Below are 26090 nucleotides of genomic sequence, written 5' to 3'. Positions count from 1 at the left end.
TGCTGCCTGACCGGCTGTGCTTTTCCAGCACCACTCTAATCTAGACTGGAAGTGATGGAAGCTAGTACGATTACGACATTTAAAAGGCATCTAGATGAGTATATGAACAGGAAGGGTTTAGAAAGATATGGGCCACGTGCTGGCAAATAGAACTAGATTATCTTAGGATGGCTGGTTGGCATGGACAACTTGGACCAGGGGTGTGTTGCTATGACTATGTGACTGCATAATTATGACAGATAGGACGTGAGGTTTTTGGAACGTACTTTCATGTGTGAGGGCTGTACTGTTATTTTCGGAGAAGAAAGGTGAGTTGGCTTGTCGGTCGTAAGGGAAGGACAATGTGATCACTGTAGTAACGTCATGATAGATTTTCCATTATTATTCATAGTGATACCTCCTTGTTACTTCAGGTGAGATCACAGAGAAGAACTTAACCACAAAGCCTGCAAAACATGAGGAATTCTCCCAAGTAATATTGTTGCCACAGACAAGTGCCTGTTTTTAATGCAAGTCACACAGAAGGTGCGCCTCATAGCACATTCATGGGTGTGTTTTTTTTTATTTGAGGAGGTTAATGAACATAGCTCTTTTGGTCACATGTAAATATCGTCTGTTTATAGAGACTAGACTATCTAATTACATTTGTAATTCGTATAAGATAATAAGAGGAGACAAGGGCTTTGGAATTTTTGATACAACAGGTTTTTAAAATAAAGTATTCAAAGTATTTTTACATGCAGTTGGTTCCATCAAGTCTTTTAGTGTTCCTCATGAATCTAACACCATTTGATAATGTTCTTGTGTATTCTTTTCACATTATTAACAATAACAAGCAGTTCTCGAACCATGTCAGCTACTTAGCTAAGCGAAAGTGAGGACTGCAGATGCTGGAGATTAGAGTCGAGAGTGTGGTGCTGGAAAAGCACAGCAGGTCACGCAGCATCCAAAGAGCAGGAAAATTGATGTTTTGGGCAAAAACCCTTCATCAGGAAGCTTAGCTAAGTACAGCCAAGGGTAACTCTCCTCTGTCAAAGAAATCTGAGAAATTTTTTAAAAATGCAATATCTGTGATAATTTGGGAGTGACTTTGAATTAAGCAATCCATGGAGTATTAGCTCGAGCAGCGTCAAGTTTCACAAGCTCAGGCCTGTATGTGAGCTGGTGTCACTGGTAGAAGGAAAATGCTGAAGGTTTAAATTAAAAACAAATCCCTCTATAATCCCAATCTACTTGAACATGTTGGTTCAATTAAATGAGTCACATGGGGACACGAAGCCACTTAGAACAGCTTATAATAAGTGTCGTCCTAGTGTGTGTACCTCAGACTGTCACAGGAGAAAATATGAATATGGTTTCTGGATTTGCCGTCTGAGCTCATCTTCACTGTGAGTTGACAATAACATGAAACAGAATTTATTTCATCTGGCATCCAGTATGGAGAGTTGCTTAACAGATTTAACAAATTAATTTCACACTGGAGACAGCCACCATAAGACCATTACAAAAGACTGATCATTGTTAAATAAGGCAGTATTGTGAATAAACCAACTTCCAGAGGATTTGTGAAGAAGGGTCACGACTGGGAATATATACAGCAAACAGTCACCAGGTAAGGAAGTTATGTTACTATTGCTCTTAGTGCCATTTCAATGCCTGGCCTATGGACAGTCAGTCGCTATAAATAAACAGTAATTGATGTTAGTAAGACTTAACCCAATGGAGTTTATTTCTGTGACAGATTGGTAGGCCACTAAATTTGGCTCATTTATATCATAGGGAACATTTTCAATACCAGTCCCAATAAATCTTGTCCAAAAACTGATCATAGTTTGTTAATTTCCCACCTCTCACACTGCAAAGAAATACTTTTTCACATTAGACTCATGTGTCAAATATATTTGTGCACTATTTATTATTTCAACTTTGATAGAAAGGAAGATGTAAAGCCAATTTGGAAGTGTTCTTAACCATACATAACAGAAGCAAACACATTGACAAGCACAGGGCAGGTAAACACTCAACAATTTGCTCACAGATATTTCAGTCTGTACCTGGTCTCTAGAGAGTGCATTTGCTTTTCATTTGGAAACAAACTCTCCTGCAATGTTGCAGAGCTCTTCTTTCTTGCTATTTTCTCTTTTTCAGGTTTTGGGAGCCCCATGTCAGGTCAAAATAGGGTCCTGACTCCATTATATATGGGGAGTTTCCTCAAATTGATCAAATAATCGCCAAATATTGGGCTCTTCTTTCAATTAAGTGCAGTGGATGTGGTCTCAAATATGGAGGGCCAATAGAAGGCATTCAAACATTGAAGAAGCTGCAGCCTGCAGTTCAGGAGAGGTAAATGGAATACTTCCATTCTAAGGTGTTCTCTCCCCACCAACTTATTTAAGTATTAGATTTATAAATAGACCTGAAACCCATTCCAATATTATGGAAGGGGTGTCCTGCCATCGCAAGCTTCATTTTGCATTCTTGGCTGAGAGCCCTGATATTCATTAGTGTGTTTGAACTGCTGCACCCAATGGAAGATATTGCTTGACTGACAGCTTCTTTGTGGTGTTCGGTGCTGTTAATTGCACAATGCTTATTTACATGAGATAAAGATTGTCAAGCACTGGTAGTGAGATTTTGGACATCTCTGTAGGTCAAAGGTAAAGCCTCTATAGTCTTATCACATTAGAGAGAGATTACAATGATGGTGGTTTAACCTGAGGGTCAGATGAGGAGCAGCATTGAGAAGGCAGGACATTTGTGGTAACCTGAGTTGACATGGGAATTGAATGTACACTGTTAACATTATTCTTTATTATAAATCTGCCATCCAGGTAGCTGTACTAACCAATCCCAAATCCAATAGCATATAGTTCCATGAACACTGCTATAACTTAAGGTTCAATATACAGGGTGGATGAACATGAAAGTATATTAGCTTGGCATGGAGGGTGCGAAGAATCGTTGGTGGAAGTGCATAGGTTGCTGTGGAAGTATACAAGTCTATGAGGGTGGGTAGAGGTTTGTAGATTAGCATGGAGGATAAGAGGAGCCATGTGGAATGGATGGAGGGAATGAGAAGCTATTGTGATGGGTGGAAGGACATAGGTTGATATGGGAGTGTACAAGAAAGACATTTTGAATATAGGTTTCAAAAGGTTCCCTCATCCTTTATAATCACGTGAGTCAAACGTTAATGGGGGCAGCAGGGAATATAGAGTTGAGGCCACACAGAGGGCAAGGAGCCTCTAATTCATATGTTTGTCCAATCCAAATAATGGCCCACAATATCTGTGAAAGACCATGAATCATGACTCCTTGAAAGTGTGTCCCTACTCCACAAAGGTTAAAGGAAACTTGGAGATCAATATCCCCACAAAAGGTCTAGATAGGTCAGGAATGCAGTGTGCAGGCTCACGATCTGTACCTTTATAGCTCCTTGACAAAAAAACAGAAATGTCAGAAATGGGTTTGGAAATCCTAGGATTGGGAGTTAGCTGCCTTGCCTAAACATCTAGGTAAAAACAATGACTGCAGATGCTGGAAACTAGAGTCTAGATTAGAGTGGTGCTGGAAAAGCACAACAGGTCAGGCAGCATCCGTGGAGCAGGAAAATCGACGTTTCGGGCAAAAGCCCTCCATCAGGAATAGAGGCAGGGGGCCTGCAGTGGAGAGATAAATAAGAGGGGGTGGGGGTGGGGAGAAAGTAGCATAGAGTACAATAGGTGAATGGGGCTGGGGATGGAGGTGATAGGTCAGAGAGGAGGGTTGAGTGGATAGGTGGAAAGGAAGATAGGCAGGTAGGACAGGTCATGAGGGTGGTGCTGAGGTAGAAGGCTGGAGCTGGAGTGAGGTGCACCACCCTCATGACCTGTCCTACCTGCCTATCTTCCTTTCCACCTATACACTCCACCCTCCTCTCTGACCTATCACCTCCATCTCCAGCCCCATTCACCTATTGTACTCTATGCTACTTTCTCCCCAACCCCACCCCCATCTCATTTATCTTCCATTGCAGGCACCCTGCCTCTATTCCTGACGAAGGGCTTTTGCCTGAAAAGTCGATTTTCCTGCTCCTTGGATGCTGCCTGACCTGCTGTGTTTTTTCCAGCACCTCTCAAACCTTGCCTAAAGATCTGCACAGTGCAGAGACACCACAAAAAATCCAGTCCATTAAATTAATTTTACTTGCATATTGTCACCAGACTTTTGTACGTTTATACAATGGTATTTCTACAGTTCAGATTTCCTTTGTTAAACCCTTGTCAGTGCAAGTTGATTAAACAATAATCCAAGTTTAATGCATGAAATCTAAACCGAAATTAATACATATATTGACAAAGCCAGTCAAAAGAAAAATCGGTTTAATGTTACTTTTGACCAAGCTTTAGGTCCTCTGTCTTAATTCCTCCTTGATAAGCTTGGTGTCACATTTTCTTGGTTAATATCACTGGTGAAGTTTCTTGAAATGTTATTAAATGTCCATAGAACATAGAACAATACAGCACAGAACAGGCCCTTCGGCCCACGATGTTGTGCTGAACATTTGTCCTAGCTTAAGCACCTATCCATGTACCTATCCAATTGCCACTTAAAGGTCACCAATGATTCTGACTCTGCCACTCCCACAGGCAGCGCTTTCCATGCCCCCACCACTTTTATAATTGCAAATGTTGTTGCTTTTCATCAAAATGTCTGATTTGTTGGGTGATATTACTGAATTGCTTACATTTGTGATGTTTATGGAACACAGTCTGGTTCAATGTGTAATACTAATTTACAATGATGGCTGCATTGTGTTATGGAGTATGAATCAGTATTAGATGATTAACTATACAAAACATGTGCAACAGGGAACATCACTGAACTTTTAACAAGCAAGTAAAACACAATAAAAACTGAAGAAAAAGAGAAAGAAAGACTGTGTTGAACTCCTTTATTAGGCTTCACTTAATCTTTGAAAAAGGAATCTGTGATATAATGCAGACAATGGTAAAGGGGTTTAATGACAGTTGATAGTACAAGGAGCAGTAGATTATGACAGTAATTACATTGGATTGCATTCAGCACAGCCTTTCACCCCAGCCTGTCCATAACTGACATTTATGTCACCCCACTCTGTGTCCTCCTGCTCCCTTTCAGCTAACACCATCAGCACAAGCTTTCACATGTCGAGCAGAGAAGTGCCAGATGAAATTTAATGCAGAGAAGTGTGAAGTGGTTCATTTTGTTAGAAGAATACAAAATTGGAGAAATAATATAAAATAAAGGTAACAATTCTAAAAGGGGCACAGAAGCAGAAGGAGCTGTATGTATTTGTGCATAAATCATTAAGGTGGCAGTGCAGGCTGAAAGAACAGTCAGAGCATATAGTATCTTCAGTTCCTTTCAATAGATGCATAGAGTACTCAATCAAGTGAGTTATGGCAAAATTATATAGAACACTGGTCTGCTTCAATTGAAGTTTTGAATCCAATTTGATGTCAACTGTAGAAAGGATGGGAAGGCATTACAGACAATGCAGAAGAGATTCATAGGATTGTTTCCAGGAATGAAAAACTACAGTTACGTGGATAAATGAGAAAAGATGGTTGAGTATTCAAAATTATGAGGTGTCCAGGCAGAGTGGATAGGAAAACGTTGTTTCCACTATTGGAAGGATTGAGAACAAGAGGACTTAGATTTAAGGTCATTGTCAAAACAAGCAATGGAAACATGAGAAAAAAAGACTTCACACAGTGAGTGATTGGGAGCTGGAATGGTATTGCCTCAGCGTGTGGTGGAGGCAGATTCAATAGACATATTCTAGGGACAATTCAATTATTAGCTGAAAAGGATTAGCGTACAGTAAGGATAAAGTGTTGAGTTCCTGAGGTGAATTGTTCCTTTGGAAAGCCACCTCTGACATGGCAGGCTGACTTAGCTGTAATTATTCTATGATTCGGTGTTTATCTAGTTTGACTTTAAATGCATCTATATTATTTACCTTAAATACACCTTAGAGTCATAGAGGCTAAGGAAACAGACCTTTCAAGTCCAACCAGTATGTGCTGGTCATAATTACAAATTAAACTAGCCCCACCTGCCTGTGCTTGGCTCTTATTCTGTCAAACATTTCTTATTCATGTCCTTATCAGAATGTTTTTCAGATGTTTGTTACTGTACCCACATCCATCACTTCCTCTGGAAGTTCATTCCACATATGAACCACCCTCCATGTAAACAAAAATTGCCCCTCATTTTTAAAATCTTTCTCCTCTCACCTTAAAAGCATTTCCTCTCGTCTTGAAATCCTAAGGAAAAAATACCAGCCATTCACCTAATCCATATCCTTTAATATTTTATAAGCTTCCATAAGATCACTCCTCAACCTCCTACGTTTCAGTGAAAAGAAATCCCAGCCGATCCAGCCTCTCCCTGCATCAAACCTTCCATTCCTGGCAACATCCCGGTAAATCTCTCTGAACCCTCACCAGCTTAATAATGTCCTTCCCATAACAGGGCCACCAGAATCGGACACAGTATTCCAGAAGAGGCCTCACCAACCTTCTGTACAACCTTAACATGACGTCCCAACTCCTATACTCTAAACAATGAATGCAAGTGTGCTACATATCTTCTTTACCACCCTATCTATACATGACACAAACTTCAAAGAATTATATACCTGAACTCATTGGTCTCGCTGTTCTACAACACTATCCAAAGTCCTACTTTTAATTGTATGACTCCTAGAAGTCCATGCTAATCTCTGAAGTGTGACTTGATCAAAAGCCTTTTAAAAGTTGATGTATATTCACACCCAAATCATATATATAAATGATGAAAAACAGTGGACCCAGCACCAATCCTTGTGGCATACTACTGGTCACAGGCCTCTAGTCTGAAAGGCAACCCTCCATCACCACACTTTATCTCCTACATTCAAGTCAATTTCGTATCCAAATGGCGAGACCCCCATGGATTCCATGTGATCTAAACTTGCTAACCAATCCACCCAACAGAATCTTGTCGAATGCCTTGCTGAAATATATACTGAAAATGTCCACCGCTCTGTTTTCATCAATCTTGTTTGTCACTTGCTCAAAAAACTCAATCAAGTTAAAGAGTCAAAGAATCATGGAGATGTACAGCATCTGAGCAGACCCATCAGTCCAACTCATTCATGCTGACGAGATATCCTAAACTAATCTAGTCCCAGTTCCCAGTGACCAACATCCCTCTAAACCCCACCTATTCGTGTATCCATCCAGATGCTTTTTAAATGTTATAATTGTACCAGCCTCCACTACTTCCTTTGGCAGCTCATTCCATACACACACCATTCCCTGGGGGAAAAAGTGGCCTCTTAGGTCCCTTTTATATCTTCCCCCTTTCACCTTAAACCTATGCCTTCTAGTTTTGGACACCCCTACTCTGGGGAAAAGACCTTGACAATTCACTTTATCCATGCCCTCATCATTTTATAAGGTCACCACTCAGCCTCCAATGCTCCAGGGAAATTGGCCCTGAGTTTATTCAGCCTCTCCCTATAGCTCAAACCCTCCAATCCTGGCAACATCCTTGCAAATATTTTCTGAACCCTTTCAAATTTCACAACATCTTTCCTGTAGTAGGGAGACCAGAACTGAACACAGTATTCTAAAATTGGTCTAACCAATTTCATGTACAACTGCAACATAACCTCCCAACTCCTATACTCAATACACTGACCACTAAAGGCAAGCTTACCAAATGCCTTCTTCACTGCCATGTCTACCTGTGACTCCACTTTCAACGAACTATGAACCTGTTCGCTTTATTTGACAACACTCCCCAGGATCTTAACACTAAGATTACTGAGACACGATTTTCCACAAACAATAACCCTAATCGGTCCTTGCCTTTCCATCTACATGTCAATCCTATCCCTCAGAATCCTCTCCAACAACTTATCTACCACTGACATAAAGCTCACCAGCCTATATTTCCCTGGCTTTTCCTAAGAGTCTTTCTTAAATAATGGCACCACATTAGAAACCCTCCACTCTTCCAACACCTCACCCATGGCTGTCAATGATACAAATATCTCAGCAATCACTTTCCACAGAGTTCTGGGAGATACCTGATCAAGTCCCAGGGATTTATCCACCTTTATGGGTTTTAAGATATTCAGCAATACCTTGTCTCTAATATAGAGACCTTTCAAGATATCACTGTTTGTTTCTCCAAGTACCCTAGTATCCATATGCTTCTCCACAGTAAAAATAGATGTGAAATACTCATTTAGTATCTCACCCACCTCCTGCGGTTCCACGTATAGACAGCCTTTTTGATCTTTATGGGGTCCTATTCTCTCCATAGTTACCCCTTTGCCATCAATGGTTTTGTTGAATCTCTTTGGATTCTCCTTAACCCTATTTGTCAAACATATCTCATGTTCCCTTTCCTGATTTCCCTCGAGTAGACTCCTATTGCTCTTATACTCCTCTAGTGATTCACTCCATCCTAGCTGTGTACCCCTGATATATGCCTTCTTTTTTCTTGACCAGAGCCTCAATTTTCCTAGTCATCCAGCATTCCCATTCACCAGTCTTGCAATTCATACTAACAGGAACATACTGCCGATAAACTCTCGTTACCTTATTTTTGAAGGCCTCCCATGTTCTGGCCATCCCTTTACCTGCAAATAGCTTCTCCCAATCAACTTTTGAAAGCTTTTGCCTAATACCAACAAAACTGGCCTTATTCCAATTAAGAACTTTAACTTTTAGTTCAGGTTTATCTTTTTCCATACCTATTTTAAAACCAATGGAACTATGAAGACCCAGTGCTACTGACTGCTACTTAGTCCCTTACCTTGCCTTATTTCCCAAGAGAAATTCAAGTTTTGCTCCTTCTCTCATATGTACATCCACATTCTCAATCTGAAATTTTCTTGTTCATGCATATATTCAAGCCCTTAACATGATCCCAGCCTATATTTGGAAAGTTAACATCACCTACCATTACAACCCTATTATTCTTAAAGATATCTGCGATCTCCTTTCAAATTTGCTTCTGAATTTCCCATTGAGTATTGGGGGCGGGGGGGGGGGGGGGGGGGGGGTGTGGCTGTAGTACAATCCCCCAATAAGGTGATCATTCTTTTCTTATTTCTCAGTTCCATCCAAATAACTTCACTGGATGCATTCACAGGAATATGCTTCCTAAATACAGCTGTAGTGTTATCCCTAGCCAAAAATGCCACTCACCCATCGACTCTTGCCCTGTCTCTATCCACCTACAGATAAAGGTGCCCAGAAATCATCCCTTTTCTGCTGAAAAAACAAATAGGTGCAGTTTTCAAGTGTTGGGTGAACCTCCATTCACTCTCCTATGCTTTTCTACCTAATGATTAGATCCCCTGTGGAAACAGGCCATTTGGCTCAACAACTCTTTGAAGAGTTATCCACCTCCTTACATTTATCCCTGAGTAATGCACCTAATATGATGGGCAACTTAGCATGGCCAATTTACCTGACCTGCACATCTTTGGATTACGGGAGGAAACCCACACAGACACAGGGAGAACGTGCAAACTTCACACAGTCGCCCATGGTGGGAATCAAACCTGGGTCCCTGGTGCTGTGACACAGCAGTGCTAACCACTGAGCTACTATGCTGCCCCAAACACATTGACTCCATCTATAAATGCAAATTATTGATTGTGCTACTCTAGAAGCGATTGCAGCTGCTGAATAATTTTTCCATGCAAGCCTTCATTCCAGGCAACCAACACTTCAACTGCAAAGTTGCAAGCCCACAACAATATATTACTGATCTAATCTCATTTTCATAAATATCTTATATACATACCTGCATTTCATCTTTTTATGCATTTAGTTAGTAACTTTGTTAACTTTTGCCGAAGTAACCTTTGGCGGTGCATTCTAAATTAACCTTTATTTTGTTTAAGATTAAAGCTTTGCTGCTGGTTATTTTTAACATGACTCACTCGCCAATTAAAAGGGGGCTAGTGACACACATTCAATTTCCTAGCTCTCAGATCATTGTGTGGAAATGCGTTTTTTGTGGTCATGACACCAGTTCTATTATTCCTAAACTCAACAGTCCAACTATTGTTTGCATTGTATTAAATGATATGAAAGGCCCAACAACTTGCTATTTAAAGGAATCATGAACTAATTACAGATCATTTTGTCTGACTATCAGTGCAATTATATGTATTTTCAGACCCTTCCTGTAATTGATGAGTTGGAATTATTTATAGTTGTCTGTTGTTGAAGTACTTTTATGTTTATTTAAAAGCTAGCGGTGGTAAAAATAGCTTCCAGACATGGGTAGCCTAGTGTGGTTTCTTCTGGTAATTGAATTTGACTGCAAGTTTAAAGAGAAGACACACGAGTGATGGTGCTGTAAGGAGGGAGAGGCTCTCAGCAAGAGACTGTCAGGGGGCTGTCATTAGGGAGCAATTCTTATAGCTCAACTTCAGTTGCTTCAGAGGACCAACGCTTGAGCAGTCTTCATTCCACAGAAGAAGCTTCAACTGAGCTCTTGCACATCTTGAAACCCCAACTGTAACCTCGAAACAAATCAAGGGCAGCACTGCCACTGATCGTCAAGGTAACAGATCTTTTTTTGTAATTTGTGCCCCTCGCTTCCTTCAAGGCTGACCCTGGAGATGTTAGCAACATCCCACAGTTTGCAACGGCAGGTGCTCACTGTCGTTCTCCAACATGGGTTTGAGGGCACGGAGATTTTATAAAGCCCACCGGGTTGGGAAATGTGGCATCCAGGTGAATAAACCATTCAGAATGCGAAACTCAGATTTAAGATGCACAGGTATAGTTAATGATATGTTCCTGGTGTGTCAACCTCACGCAATCTTGGGTGAGTTTCTACCTACAACGTATTTGCATGCTAGTAATTCTTGTTAAGCTATTTTCTAAAAAGTACATCCTATCTTTAACATGAAGTCAGCTGTACACGAGAATCTCGTGACGTCTGGTTCGTGATCAGTTAAAGACTGCGTGCCCCAGCTGACTTTGCAGTTTTGGAAAAGGTCTGTGGTTTCCGATATTTAACTACACGGTACATAGGAGAGCCGCAGGAGAACAGCGGGTGGGGCTGGCTCAGGCAGGAATGGAGGATATGAAGTGGGAACAGCCAGTCAATGTCGGGCTCATGTTTGGGTAGCATGACTTTGTTATCTTCCTATTAAAGGGCTGTCCACTCCCACATCCTTTAAAACTTTTAATCAATAATCTTACATAATAAAAATAACAATGGTAAAATTTCCATCTTTTGTAACACCATATCATTGCTCAACTTTGTGGCTGCCTCAGCTGATATGCTGCTGAAGCCCTCAACCATGCCTTCATTACCTCAATAGTTGACTCTTCCAATGCACTCCTGGCTTATCTCTCCACTCTCTTCAAACTTGAGGTCATCTAAAACTCTGCAAACATGTCTTGACACTCAACAAGTCCCATTCCTCTATCATCTCTCCACTCACTGACCGACATTGTCTCCCAAGCAAAGTGTTGACCTTCATAAATGTTTCACTTATGTTTACAAATCCCTTCATGGCTTTTCTCTAAATTATCTCTGCGAGCTCCTCCAGCCTTCCAACCCTCTGATACACATTTCTTCTAATTCTGGAATTTTGTGCAATCACAAGCATTATCTCCACGACTGATGACCATTCAGTTGCCTAGGTCCCAAGCTCCGGAATTTCCTCCTTAAACACCACCATCTCTTTATCATGATTTTCTTCTTTAAGGAGAAAGTGAGATCTGCAGATGCTGGAGATAGAGCTGAAAATGTGTTGCTGGAAAAGCGCAGCAGGTCAGGCAGCATCCAGGGAACAGGAGAATCGACGTTTCAGGCATAAGCCCTTCCTGAAGAAGGGCTTATGCCCGAAACATCGATTCTCCTGTTCCCTGGATGCTGCCTGACCTGCTGCGCTTTTCCAGCAACACATTTTCTTCTTTAAGGCCTTTCTTAAAGCCTTATCTCAATGACCAATCCTGATGGACAGGATGTACACATATTTGGAAAGGAAAGGACTGATTAGGGATAATCAACATGACTTTGTGCACGGGAAATCATGTCTCACAAACTTGATTGAGCTTTTTGAAGAAGTAACAAAGAGGATTAATGAGGGCAGAACAGTAGATACGATCTGTATGGACTTCAGTAAGGTGTTGGACAAGGTTCCACATGGGAGACTAGTTAGCAAGATTCGATCTCATGGAATACAGGAAGAACTGACCATTGGATACAGAACTGGCTCAAAGGTAGAAGACAGAGGGTGGTGGTGGAGAGTTGTTTTACAGGCTGGAGGCCTGTGATCAGTGGAGTGCCACAAGAATCGCTGCTGGGTCCACTACTTTTCGTCATTTATATAAATGATTTGGATGTGAGCTTAAGAGGTACAGTTAGTCAGTTTGCAGATGACACCAAAATTGGAGGTGTAGTGGACAGTGAAAAGGGTTACCTCAGATTACAACAGGACCTTGATCAGATGGGCCAATGGACTGAGTAGTGGCAGATGGAGTTTAATTTAGGTAAATGTAAGGTGCTGCATTTTGGGAAAGCAAATCTTAGCAGGACTTATACCCTTAATGATAAGGTCCCAGGGAGTGTTGCTGAGCAAAGAGAGCTTGGAGTGCAGGTTCATAGCTCCTTGAAAGTAAAGTTGCAGGCAGATAGGATAGTGAAGAAGGTGTTTGGTATGCTTTCCTTTATTGGTCAGAGTATTGAGTACAGGAAGTCATTTGTGGCTGTAAAGAACTTTGGTTAGGCCACTTTTGGAATTTTGAATGCAATTCTAGTCTCCTTCCTATCAGAAAGATGTTGTGAAACTTGAAAGGGTTCAGAAAAGATCTACAAGGACGTTGCCAGGGTTGGAGGATCTGAGCTACAGGGAGAGGTTGAACATGCTGGTGCTGTTTTCCCTGGAGTGTCAGAGGCTGAGGGGTGACCTTACAGAGGTTTATAAAATCATGAAGGGCATCAATAGGGTAGATAGACAAAGTCTTTTCACTGGGGTGCGGGAGTCCAGAACTAGAGGGCATAGGTTTAGGGTGAGTGGGGAAAGGTATAAAAGAGACCTAAGGGGCAACGTTTCACACAGAGCGTGGTACGAGTATGGAATGACCTGCCAGAGGATGTGGTGGAGTCTGGTACAATTGCAACATTTAAGAGGCAGTTGGATGGGTATATGAATAGGAAGGGTTTGGAGGGATATGAGCTGGATGCTGGCAGGTGGGACTAGATTGGGTTGGGATATCTGGTCAGCATGGATGAGTTGGACCGAAGGGTCTGTTTCCATGCTGTACATCTCTATGACCCTATGACTGTATGACCAAGGTTTGGATCATCTGACCGAATACGATTTTTGTTGCTCAGTATCACATGCTTTCATAATGCTGCTATGAAATGGCTTGGGATCATTTCATTATGCTAAAGGGTCTGTATAACCATAATATTTTTGTTATTATTTGCTTTATGCTCCAAGACTAGTATTGTTTTCTATGTGCATCGTCAGTGAATGTTTTCTGAAAACTCAGTGTAGATGAGTCCCCCTGCCTTCTCCTCCACCTCCATCATTCTGTGTGCAAACAGCTTGTCCTTTTCTGTTGCCTCTCCTCATCTCCATTGCAGGCCAAGGTAACTACAACACTTGACAGCAAGTGATCTAAGCAGAACTTTGTCAGATCCATACATGGCTTTCACCCTAACTTCCTGTGGACATCACCAAAGTTAAATGATGGTGGAAAACCCACCAACCTCATTCAAGAGTTAGTGATAATCAAGCAGCAGCCAACTGTTGTTGCCTTTAAACAGTGTTGTTGGGAGAGCCCTTCATCGCTACCGAATGGTGTTCAGTGATGTATGTTTAAGAGAATGGAATATTCTACTCCCAAAAATCTATAGGCCAGTGATACTGCAACTAACATTAGGATTATGACCACCAGGAAACCTATCCACTGATCCTGGCAAACTTTTCAAAATCCAGGTATATTCCCTAAACTGCCTGTAAGTCGCTAGTATCAAGATATCAGGTACATTGTGCAAGTGAGAGAAGCCAGGCAAGGCTAGTCAGTGCTAGTGCCTGGTGTTGGGAGGATGTGCAGGAGGGTGCATGTAGGTGGGGGAAATGCTTTGGAAGGGATGGTGCAGGGCAGGGGGGGATGGTGTGAGAATAAATGGGCACACTGTCAAGTTCTACACTTTGCGCTTGAAAATGAAAAGCAAATTGTCAAATCTGATCCATGACAGAATGACCAATTGTTATAAAATAAAATAAGGGTCACTTCAACTCGGGAAAAGGATATGTAGCGATGGTGCTGGTCAGAAGTGTTTGGCAAATATGAGGATGGTGGGGGTTTTCAATATGAAGTGTAATGGGGAAATCATAATTGCGAGGGGATGTGCTGTCTCAATTTGACAACTTATCTTGTTTTCTCACATTGCGAACTCACTACTAGCTGCCTCACTCACTTACAGTCCCATTTGAATCGCTCAAACTCAAATTGGAGGCTCCCAGGATCTGTTTCCATAGGCTGTACTAGAAAACCAAAAATTGTCCCATAAGGAATAAAGAATCCTTTAAAGTATGGGAGAGTTGGTCCTCTGAATGACAGCCTGGACCCCCACTTGTGTTCCACAGTCACTGAAAGGTCAACTGCTATGCTTTCTCTGAAACAGACATTGTGAAACAGACCATATACCTGCTCCTAAGGTACAGAAATCCAAAATTCAGTGTCTTATCAAAGGCTTTGCAACGGAACTCTTTGGCAAAAATCTACCAACTTTGCTGATGTGCTTTCACCCATTTTCACTGCTTTCTTTGTACGATATAATATCCATATGACTATAATTTAGGTCATTGCACAATTAACTTTCCATGAATTCTAAGTGTCTCATTGACCTGATATCCAATTCGGGTAAAGATGATTAAGTTAAACAGTTTAATCAACGTTGCTAAGATACAGTTGGTTTGTTAGCCAAGGTAAGTGAGAATCAAACTGACTTATTTCCATTGAATCAAAAATAATTTACAAACACTCCAAAATCATCAGTAGTATACTTACTTGGAACATGATACATTTGCACTGTGCAACTCTTATTTATAAAGATAAAGTATAGAATAGAATAAAAAAAGGAGGGAAAAGCCCAAACATGTAATTAAAAGTTTGGTCAGGAATATCTTCTGGCTTTCACCCACTCAGCTATTGTTACTTCAGCAAAAACACAAAGGGGTAGAGTCAGTGAATTGTCTCAAAGCTTGAACTTGGGGAAATAAATAATGATATCTTGAAGTATCCATATTAAAAAAGAGGAAGTGTTGGAGGTTTTAAAACACAGAAAGATATTTAAATCCCCAGGGTCTGATCAGGTGTTTTCAAGAACTCTGTGGGAAGCTGGGAAGGGATTGCTGGGCCCTTTGCTCAGATATTTGTGTCACTGATAGCCTTGGGTGAGGTGCCGGAAGATTGGATGGTGGTTAATGTGTAGTGCCATTATTGAAGAAAGGTTGTGAGTAAAATGCAGGGGACCAGTGAACCTTCTGTCAGTGGTAGGGACATTGTTGGAAGGGATTCTGAGTGACAGGATTTACATGCATTTGGAAAGGCAAGGAATGATTAGAGATAGTCAGCATGGCTTTGGGTGTGAGAAATTGTGTCTCACTAACTTGGCTGAGTTTTTTGAAAGAGTGACAAAGAAGATTGTTGAAAGCAGAGCAGTGGATGTTGTCCAAATGGAATTTAAAAAGGTGTTCGACAAAGTTTTGCCAGGTGGACTAGTTAATAAGTTTAGATCACATGGGATTTGGGGAAGCTAGCCAATTGGATACAAAATTGGCTTGAAGGTAGGAGACAGGGTAATGGTGGAAGGATAGTTTTCAGACTGGAGGCCTGTGACCAGTGGTGTGCCACGAGGATCATGGCTGGGTCCACTGCTTTTTGTCATTTATATAAAGGATTTGAATGTGAATATCAGAGGTATGGTTAGGAAGTTTTTAGATGACAACAAAATAATTGGTGTAGTGGACAGGGAAGAAGATTATCTCCAGAGTACAACAGGACCTTGAACAGATGGACCAATGGTCCAAGGATTAGTAGGTGAAGTTTAACTTAGATAACCATGAGCTGTTGCACTTTAGATGGCAAAGCAGGGCAGGAATTACACAGTAAATGATAGGGCCCAGGGGAACGTTGCCGAACAAAGACACTGAGAGGTGCAGGTGCATCGCTCCTTGAAAGTGGAGTCACAGGTAGACAGGCTGGTGAAGGAGGTGTTTCGGACCCTTGCCTTCATTGGTGAAAACATTGTGTATAGGAATTGGGAAGTCATGTTGCAGTTATACAGAACATTGCTTAGGCCACTTTTGGAATACTGCATACAATTCTGGTCGCCCTTTTATAGGATGGATGTTGTTAAATTGAGAGGGTGCAGAAAAGAAACTTGCTGGTACTGGAGATCTGAGCCATAGGAAGAGACTGAATAGGTCGGGCTATTTGCCCTGGAGATTGAGAATGACCTTATTGAGGTTTATAAAATCATGAGCTCAATGGATAGGATAAATATCCAAGGTCTTTTTCCTTGGAGTCCAAAACTAGAGGACATAGGTTTAGATTAGGTACCCTACAGTAGGGAAGCAGGCCCTTCAGCCCAAAAAGTCCATATCAACCCTCCAAAGAGTAACCCACCCAGACCCATTCCCCATATTTACCCCTGACTAATGCAATGGGCAATTTAGCATGGCCAATTCACCTGGCCAGCACATCTTTGGATTGTGGGAGGAAACCCAAGCAAACACAGGGAAGAATGTCACCCAATGCAGGAATTGAACCTGGGTTGCTGCTGTTATGAGGCAGTAGTGCTAACCACTGAGCCAACATGCCATTTAACGTGAGAGTGATAAGTTTAAAAGGGTGCTGAGGGGTAACTTTTTAAGGCAGAAGGTGGTGCATGTATGGAATGAACTGCCAGAGGATGTGATGAAGGCAGGTAAAATTGCAACATTTAAAAGACATTTGGATGGGTACATGAATAGGAAGGATTTAGAGGGTCACAGGCCAAATGCTGGCAAATGGGTCGAGGTCAGAATGGAGAGTCTTGTTGGTGCAGATGAGTTGGACCAAAGAGTCTGTTTCCATGTTGTATGACTCTATGACTCTTTGGTGGCAGAGAAGGAGAATGGCTGAAGAAATTACCAGCCAATGCTGGAATAGTTCAGTGGTTCAGTCAGTGGTTGGAAAGAATTCTATCTTCACCAGGCCCAGGGAAATACAACAAAGTCCCTGCTGTTTTATCAAGTTTGGCCAAAGCTGCGAGAGGTAGTCCCAGGTTCCATTAATATATCCCAAACTTAATGGGAGCCACCAAAAATAGCCAGACGAAGTTACTGCAAGGGCCTACTGGTGAACACCAGAGTCTGTGGTGGGGTCTAGGGGGCAAGCTGGAGATATTGAAGGCAAATCTCAACTTACTTCTAAGCTTCTCTAACGTTCACCTGATCCATCTATGACTTTTCCCTTTCCTTCCTGGACTTCACTGTTTCCATTTCTGGGAATAGGCTGACCACCAACGTCCATATTTCCTCCCAGTTTCTGTATCTCATTTGCATCCTTTCTGATAATACCATCTTCCATTTGGATGTCTCCAGCCCATCTCCCCTTTCCATTAATTGATGAATCTCCTCACCATGGCTGACAGGGCACTCTGTCATTCCGATTTGTTTCCATCACCAAACACATCTTCCCCTCCCCTTTACTTTCAGCATTATGTGGGGTGAGCTGCTCCCACCACAATACCCTGTCCACACTTAACAATTCTTGACCACAGTCTCTCCACCCACTGCACCTTTCCATATAATCACAGAAGGTGTAAAACTAGTGGGCGGCACGGTGGCACAGTGGTTAGCACTGCTGCCTCACAGCGCCAGAGACCCGGGTTCAATTCCCGGCTCAGGCGACTGACTGTGTGGAGTTTGCACGTTCTCCCCGTGTCTGCATGGGTTTCCTCCGGGTGCTCCGGTTTCCTCCCACAATCCAAAAATGTGCGGGTCAGGTGAATTGGCCATGCTAAATTGCCCGTAGTGTTAGGTTAAAGTGGTAAATGTAGGGGTATGGGTGGGTTGCGCTTCGGCGGGTCGGTGTGGACTTGTTGGGCCGAAGGGCCTGTTTCCACACTGTAAGTAATCTAATCTAATCTAAAAAAAACTTGCTTTCACATCCTTCCTCCTTAATACTAAAGACCACTTTCTAGGCAAAGCAGCATTTTACTTGCACTTCTTTCAACTAGTCTATTGTACACATTGTAGTCTCCTTTACATTGGAATGCAGACCTGGTGGAACACCTCTGCTGTGTGCATAGGAAAGATTCTGATCTTCCACTTGTTTGTGATTTCAATAAACCATCTTTACCCCAAGCTAACATTTCCATGCTGCGCCTGCTGCAGTGTTCGAATGACGCACAGTACAGACTGGAGGAAGATGCCCTGTATTTCTGCTTAGTCACTTTGCAGTGTCTTGGACTGGATATTGCGTTCCACAACTTCAGAGCGTAATATCTATATCCGCCATTTTGATTACAACTTCCACAGCCCCCTTCCCCCCCCATCCTTCTCACCCATGTCTTGTTAGCTTTGTTCTCGGCAGAATGGACACATTTTCTCCTATTTACACCTATCAGTTACGTTTATTTTCATTACCTATCCATCCTTTACCTCCTTTTGTCTTTTGTTTTAGGCACCTTCACCATCTGTTTCATGCACTCCTTGCCACCCTCTCCCACCCCCCACTTTTGTTAACAGCATAAAAACACAATTTTTCCTCCCCCTTTAGCTCTGAATAAGCTGTATCAGATTTGAAACACTAATTGTTTCTCTTTCCACAGATGCTGCCAGATCTAGGGTGGCACAGTGACTCAGTGGCTAGCACTGCTGCCTCACAGTGCCAGGGACTTGCGTTCAGTCCCTGCCTTGGGCACTGTCTGTGTGGAGTTTGTACATTCTCCCTGTGTCTGCGTGGGTTTCCTCCCACAATCCAAAGATGTGCAGGCCAGGTGAATTGGCCATGCAAAATTGCACAACGTGTTAGGAGCATTAGGTAGGGGGATGGGTCTGGGTGAGTTGCTCTTTGGAGGGTCGGTGTGGACTTGTTGGGCCAATGGGCCTGTTTCCATACTGTAGGAAATCTAATCTAACCTGCTAACTTTCTCCAGCACTTATTGTTGTTATTTCAGATTTCCAGCATCTGCATCATTTTGCTTTTATTATTTTAAACCTTGCCTGAAATAGTTGTGAAAATTCCTTGTGTGTTGGTATTACACAATAATAACAGGAATTTATGTGCTTACACAATCAAATGCCTCAGGTGGAACTAGCTCTAGTTAATTAGTCAAAACTCAGAGGGGCAAGGATAACCATGGTTCCCAATCCTGATCATACAATCCCCACAATTTACACTCTGAAGTAAAATGGGATTGAGTTACATTCTCATTTTCTCATGTTCTCATGTTTGGTTCACATCTGGAAAATGGGCACTTGCCTGAGATTCAGGATGAATACTGATACCAGTGGAATTGTAAGTGTGTCTTGCTGCTTATAAAAAACAGAAATTTTCATATTTTTAATTGTGCAAATGCATGATTCTAGTCATTTGTAATTATAATTCATATGGTTTCGTTTTTACCTTTCCCATTGACACTGATGGTTCAGATATTAGTATTCATCAAATACACTATTGTTGCCTGAACAGAAAATGAACATATACTGCTGGGAGGAAATGTTTAAGAAATTAATAACATAGCCATGAAATCATGAAATTCCAGAGGATATTTATGCAGCAGATCTAGAATCAGGTGAATCTTCTAGCTGGTCAATGGGTGATCGTTTCTCACACACTTGGATTCAGGAGGGTTTGCGCGCTTCTTGTGCTATGCCACATTAAAGTAATGGAAGTTGACCTGGTTCTCCATCCAATAATGTTACATCATTTTAAAAGCTACTGCTTTTCATTAAGTTGCATTTCTGAAATCAATCTGTCATCCAAATTCCTTCCTTGCTTGGGAGCCAAGATGTTTCTGCTTCATGCTCCTGAATTATCTCGATCAATAATCATGTGGTGATAAAATTAGTTTTTTCACAATACAATCTTGTTTCACACTTCATATTTCACTTACACACTTCCTATGTAAAATGCAAGAATCTCTTTCCATTTCCCATATTGGTAAGACTCCAAGTTAGCTAAAAATAACTATACAATTTTTTTTAGATAATTTGTGGCAAGGATGCACTGTTTCCATGAGTATATTTCACTGTCCAGTAACATATATATGCTGTAATGTTCATTAAATAAGCAAATTTCTTCTCACAGCTTTAGAAGGTGGTGAAAAAGAAAGACATTGAAGGACCAGCAGACCATGGGATGTGGTAGTTCTAGAGTTAATACTAATTCGATGAAGAGATCAGTGAAAGGTAAGACCGGAGTACCACTTACTCAGTTTCTGCTCAACTGACATAATAAGAGTTTGATGAACCAAACTTTTTTTAGGTGCTATATTAGACATATTTAAATTTAAAGGCACAGTTTATATTTTCAGTGGTATTTTATCCTTATTACACGTTATACCATATTAATGCTAAATTTCCATTGTTATATAGAATGTGACCTCCAGCTATGTCATATATTTCTTTCAACTCTTTGTGCAATGTATCATTTTATGGTTCTATTATCCTCTACAAAAGATTTCCCTGAGACATCCCTGATTGTTGTATAGATAGTCTCTCAAGATTATAACTTGGTCAAATTTTCCACACAGTTCACAGTATTTTTCATGGAAGCAGATTACTATTTCATTCAAAATCCTCCTTATGGATCCTCCTTTTGCGTGAGCAATAGGTTCCCAAACACTGTCTCTTTAAAGATGTATGTTAATAGCCTTTGGGGTTAGGTAAACTGACATCGCTAGATGGATTATGTGTGGTTCAGAAATAATATGAAGAGCATTAGTTTCGACCCTGCTCCACCCCCTTTTCTGGCTGAGGAAGACTTGAAGCCTTCCTCTTTGCCCGATTCCCAAATCAAAACCACACCATGATGTGTGCTATGATAATCCTGAATGATGCTACCTAGAGAAGCAGATAATAGTTTTAAATAAAACGTGAACAGTAGTAGGACATATGGCCTTTCAAGTCTCAACATATTGCCGTAAAAGTTGGTAAACTATTATAAAAGTTTAGATGTCATCCACCAGAAATTCAATTTTAAGATCATTAACAAGAATTCCACATCAGATCACTAGCAAGGAAATGCAAAAATGGATAAATTGGTACTAAGTGTCAAATAATGACAAACTTCCTGATGTATAAAAGAACAAATCAAAACTTTGTCTCCCCAATGACTGTACAGTGCTCACTGTAACTGATACTGTCATGGACAGATGCATCTGTAGCAGGCTGATTGGTGAGGATGAGGTCAAGCATGCTTTTCCCTCTTGTTGGTTTCCTCACCACTTGCCACAGTCACAGCCTAGCAATTATGTCCTTTAGGATTAGACCAGCTTGATCAGTAGTGGTGCTCTGAACTACTTTTGGTGATGGATATTAAACTCTGCTACGCAGTGTTCATCTGCCCCCTTGCCACCCTCAGTGTATCCTCCAAATGCTCTAACCAAGAATGGACAGTACGTGGTAATAGCAGGAGGTTTCCTTGCCCATGTTTGCCTATGCCATAAGACTTCATGGGATCCAGAGTCAATGTTGAGAAATCCTAGTGGGCTGCCCTGTCGGTGGGAATGTCTGAGTAAAATATCATGTAAGTATGACTATATCAGGTTATTGTATGACTAGACTGTGAGATAACTCACCAAGAGTCAATAAAGAGTGGAGCTTGAAAAAGCACAGAAAGTCAAGCAGCATCAGAGGATCGGCAGAGCCAATGTATTATCAAGGCTGAAGCCTTTCCAGTACCTGCAGCCCTCATTATCTCCAGATAGCTCACCCAGTTTATGCTCTATATATTAGTAAGGAGGACTTTTCAGGTTAAGAGTCAACAAAACTGTTGTGGGTTTGGAATCACATATAAACCAGAGCAGTTAAGGAAGGCATTTCTCTCCTAAGGATATTAATAAATACTGTAAGATGGATTTTTAAAAACAATGAATGTTTTCATGGACATCATTGGATTTCTAAATCCATTTTTAAAGAAAGTTACATTAGTTCCATCTGCCAGGATGGAATTTGAACCCTGGCCATTAAAACACTAACTGGATCTGAGGAGTACCATTCCAATGTTTAAACCACAAGGTCATCGTCGCCGTATGTGCCCTGGCAGCCATTTTGAATGTAGGCATCACTAATTGGGTAAGCATTTGCTGTCCATCCCTTGATGCCCTTGAACTGAATAACTTGCTAGACTATTTCAGAGGATAATCAAGTCACCCACATTGCTGAAGTTCTGGAGTCACATGTGGACTAGATCTGGTAAGGATGACAACTTTCCTCCCCTAAAGGGCATCAGTGAACAACGGGGTTTTTACAACAATTGCTTCATGATCATCTTTGACTTTTACTTCACCTTTTCTTTTATTGAATTCAAATTACTTCAGCCATGGTGGATTTAAATCCGGGTCTATGGGACATTAACTGGGTCTCTAGTTTATTAGTGTAGGACTATGCCATCACTTTGCCCTTACTCTAACTGTGGATTTCTCAGTAATTCAGAGACTAAATACTGGAAATGCTGACCTTCTGCATATATTGATTGTTTAAACCAACTAAGCAAATTTGGACAACATGTTCATTTGTCAGTGAGGTGAAACCTGTGTGTCATTCTACTGGACAAATAATCTAGAAGCCCAACTAGTGTCCTGGGAACCCAGGTCAACCTTACCAATCAACCTTACCAATCTCCCTGTCACAGATGCATTTGAGCATGATTTGGACTGGGGTGTACAAAGTTAAAAATCACACAACACCAGGTTATAGTCCAACAGGTTTAATTGGAAGCCCACTCACTTTCGGAGCGACACTCCTTCATCAGGTGGTAGTCATTTGAGCATGACGGTATCAGTAAGATGCAATACCCTTGTGGAGATGAAATCCAGTGATAATAGTGTCCATCATACTGTGTTGCACTATCACCATGCTAAATGGGTTAGACTCCAAACAGATATAGCAACTCAAGATTAGGATTCACATGAGGCAGGGTGGACCATCAGCAGCAGAACTATACTCCACCACAATCTGCAACATCATGACCTGGCTTATTCTCCATTCTACCATTACCCTCAAACTTGGTGTAATGAAGAATGCAGGAGGGCGTACCAGAAGGAGCACCAGACATGCTTAAAGGTGAGGTATCAACTTGGAGAAGCTACCAAACAGGACTGCCTGCATGCCAAACAGAATAAGTAGCAAGGAACAGACAGAGCTAAGTGATTGGATCAGATCGGCAGACATGATGGACAATTAACAGTTCAATAGAGCAGAAAGCTCCACAAATATCCCCATCCACAATATGATAGGGCCCAGTATGTCAGAGATAAAGCTGAAGCATTTGCAACAAGCTTCAGCCAGAAGGTGGTGCATTTTGGGAAAGCAAGTCTTAGCAGGATTTAAACACTTAATGGTAAGGTCCGAGGGAATGTTGCTGAACAAAGAGACTTGGAGTGCAGGTTTAGAGCTCCTTGAAAGTGGAGTTGCAGGTAGATAGGATAGTGAAGAAGGCGTTTGGTATGCTTTCCTTTATTGGTCAGAGTATTGAGTAGAGGAGTTGGGAGGTCATGTTGCAGCTGTACAGGTAATTGGTTAGGCCGGTTTACAAAATTATGAGGGGCATGGATAGGATAAATAGACAAAGTCTCTTCTCTGGGGTCTGGGAGTCCAGAACTAGAGGGCATAGGTTTAGGATGAAAGGGGAAAGATATAAAAGAAACCTAATGGGCAACCTTTTCACGCAGAGGGTGGTACGTGTATGGAATGAGCTGCTAGAGGAAGTGGTGGAGGCTGGTACAATTGCAACATTTAAGAGGCATTTGGATGGGTATATGAATAGGAAGGGTTTGGATGTATATGGGCTGGGTGCTGACAGGTGGGACTAGATTGGGTTGAGATATCTGGTCGGCATAGAAGGGTTGGACTGAAGGGTCTGTTTCCATGCTATACATCTCTATGACTCTATGACCTTAAGTGCAAAGTGGGTCCACCTTGGCCTCTTCGGAGGTCCCCCAAATTAGAGATGTCAGTCTTCATTCAATTCAGTGCACTCCATATGATATCAAGAAAGGGCTGGAGACACTAGATACTGCAAATGCCCTGTCAACATTCTGACAATAATACTGAAGACATGCTCCAGTCTGTCCCATATACAAAAAGCAGGACAAGCCAAGCTGGCCAATTACTCCCTCATGATTCTACTCTCAACCATCATTAACATGATGGAAGTTGTCACCAACACTGCATAAGAATAACCTGCTTGCTGACACCTAGATTGTATTTGGCTAGGGCCAGTCTACTCTTGATCTCATTATAGCCTTGGTCCAATATAGACAAAAGTGCTGACATCAAGGCCACATTTGAACAAATGTGCAATCAGGAAGCCCTAGCAAAATTGCAGTCAATGGGAATCAGGGAGGGGTGGCACGGTGGCTCAGTAGTTAGCACTGCTGCCTCACAGTGCCAGGGACCCGAATTCAATTCCTGCCTCGGGCGACTGTGTGTGTGGAGTTTGCACATTCTCACCATGTCTGCATGGGTTTCCGTTTTTTTTTTAGATTACATTACAGTGTGGAAACAGGCCCTTCGGTCCAACAAGTCCACACCAACCCGCCGAAGCGCAACCCACTCATACCCCTACATTTTCCCCTTACCTAACACTACGGACAATTTAGCATGGCCAATTCACCTGACCTGCTCATCTTTGGACTGTGGGAGGAAACCGGAGCACCCGGAGGAAACCCACGCAGACACGGGGAGAACGTGCAAACTCCCCACAGTCAGTCGCCTGAGGCGGGAATTGAACCCGGGTCTCTGGCGCTGTGAGGCAGCAGTGCTAACCACTGTGCCACCGTGCCGCCGTTGATGACATCGGCTTGTACGAGAGGGCATAACTACAAATTGAGGGGTGATAAATTTAAGACTGATGTCAGAGGCAAGTTCTTTACACAGAGAGTGGTAAGGGCATAGGTAGTCAACTCAGCCACATTAGGGAGATTTAATCTTTTTATCTAAACAATCCTTAGATAAGCTCATGGATGATTTTGGGATAGTGTAGGGGGACAAGCTGAGAAAAGTCCACAGGTCGGCGCAACATCGAGGGCTGAAGGGCCTGTTCTGCGCTGTATTGTTCTATGTTCTATGTTCCTCTGGATGCTCCGGTTTCCTCCCACAGTCCAAAGATGTGCAGGTTATTTGAACTGGCCGTGCTAAATTGCCTATGGTGTTTAGGGATGTGTAGGTTGGGTGCATTAGTAAGGGGTAAATGTGGGACAATAAGGAATGGGCCTGAGTGGGTTACTCTTCGGTGGGTCGGTGTAGACTTGTTGGGCCAAATGGCCTGTTTCCACACTGTAGGGATTTAAAAAAGAAAGCTTCAATGGTTGGAGTCAAACCTGGCACATAGGAAGATGGTTGTGATTGTTGTAGGACAGTCATCTCAGCTCCTGGACATGTCTGTAGGAGTCCCTGAATGTAGTGCCCTAGGCCTGACCATATTCAGCTGCTTCATCAATGACCTTTCCTCTATCATAAGGTCAGAAGTGGGATATTTACTCATGCCTGCACAGTCGGCAGCACCATTCCCAACTCTTCAGCTGGTGAAATTTAGCAGACCTGACAATATCCAGGTTTGGGATGATTAGTGGCATACAACATTTGTGCCACACAAGTGCCAGGCAATGACCATCTCCAATAAGAGAGATTCTAACCATTGTCACTTGACATTCAATGGCATGCCCCGTATCATTGACCAGAAACTAAAGTGGATTGGCCAGATAAATATTGTAGCCACAAGAGCAGGTCAGAGGCTAGGAATCCTGCAGCAAGTAACTCGCCTCCTGTCTCACCAAAACCTGTTCACCATCGACAAAGCAAA

At 42.0% G+C, this 26090-nt stretch overlaps 1 protein-coding gene across 1 annotated transcript in view; it reads left to right on the top strand.

Annotated features, from left to right (window-relative positions):
- The first annotated feature begins 1275 nt into the window (after positions 1–1275).
- The window catches only part of LOC122552750 (serine/threonine-protein phosphatase with EF-hands 2-like), a 61520-nt gene continuing 36705 nt past the window's right edge, over positions 1276–26090 (top strand). Inside the window, exons 1-2 of the mRNA XM_043695670.1 lie at positions 1276–1612; positions 20373–20473. Coding sequence (XP_043551605.1) covers positions 20419–20473 — 55 coding nt within the window. The 5' untranslated portion in view covers positions 1276–1612; positions 20373–20418. The remainder of the gene's footprint in view (positions 1613–20372; positions 20474–26090) is intronic.

The sequence above is a fragment of the Chiloscyllium plagiosum genome, chromosome 1, assembly GCF_004010195.1.
Source record: "Chiloscyllium plagiosum isolate BGI_BamShark_2017 chromosome 1, ASM401019v2, whole genome shotgun sequence".
Taxonomy (NCBI): domain Eukaryota; kingdom Metazoa; phylum Chordata; class Chondrichthyes; order Orectolobiformes; family Hemiscylliidae; genus Chiloscyllium; species Chiloscyllium plagiosum.
Note: the sequence above shows the minus strand (reverse complement) of the source record. Positions and strands in the feature narration are given on the sequence as shown.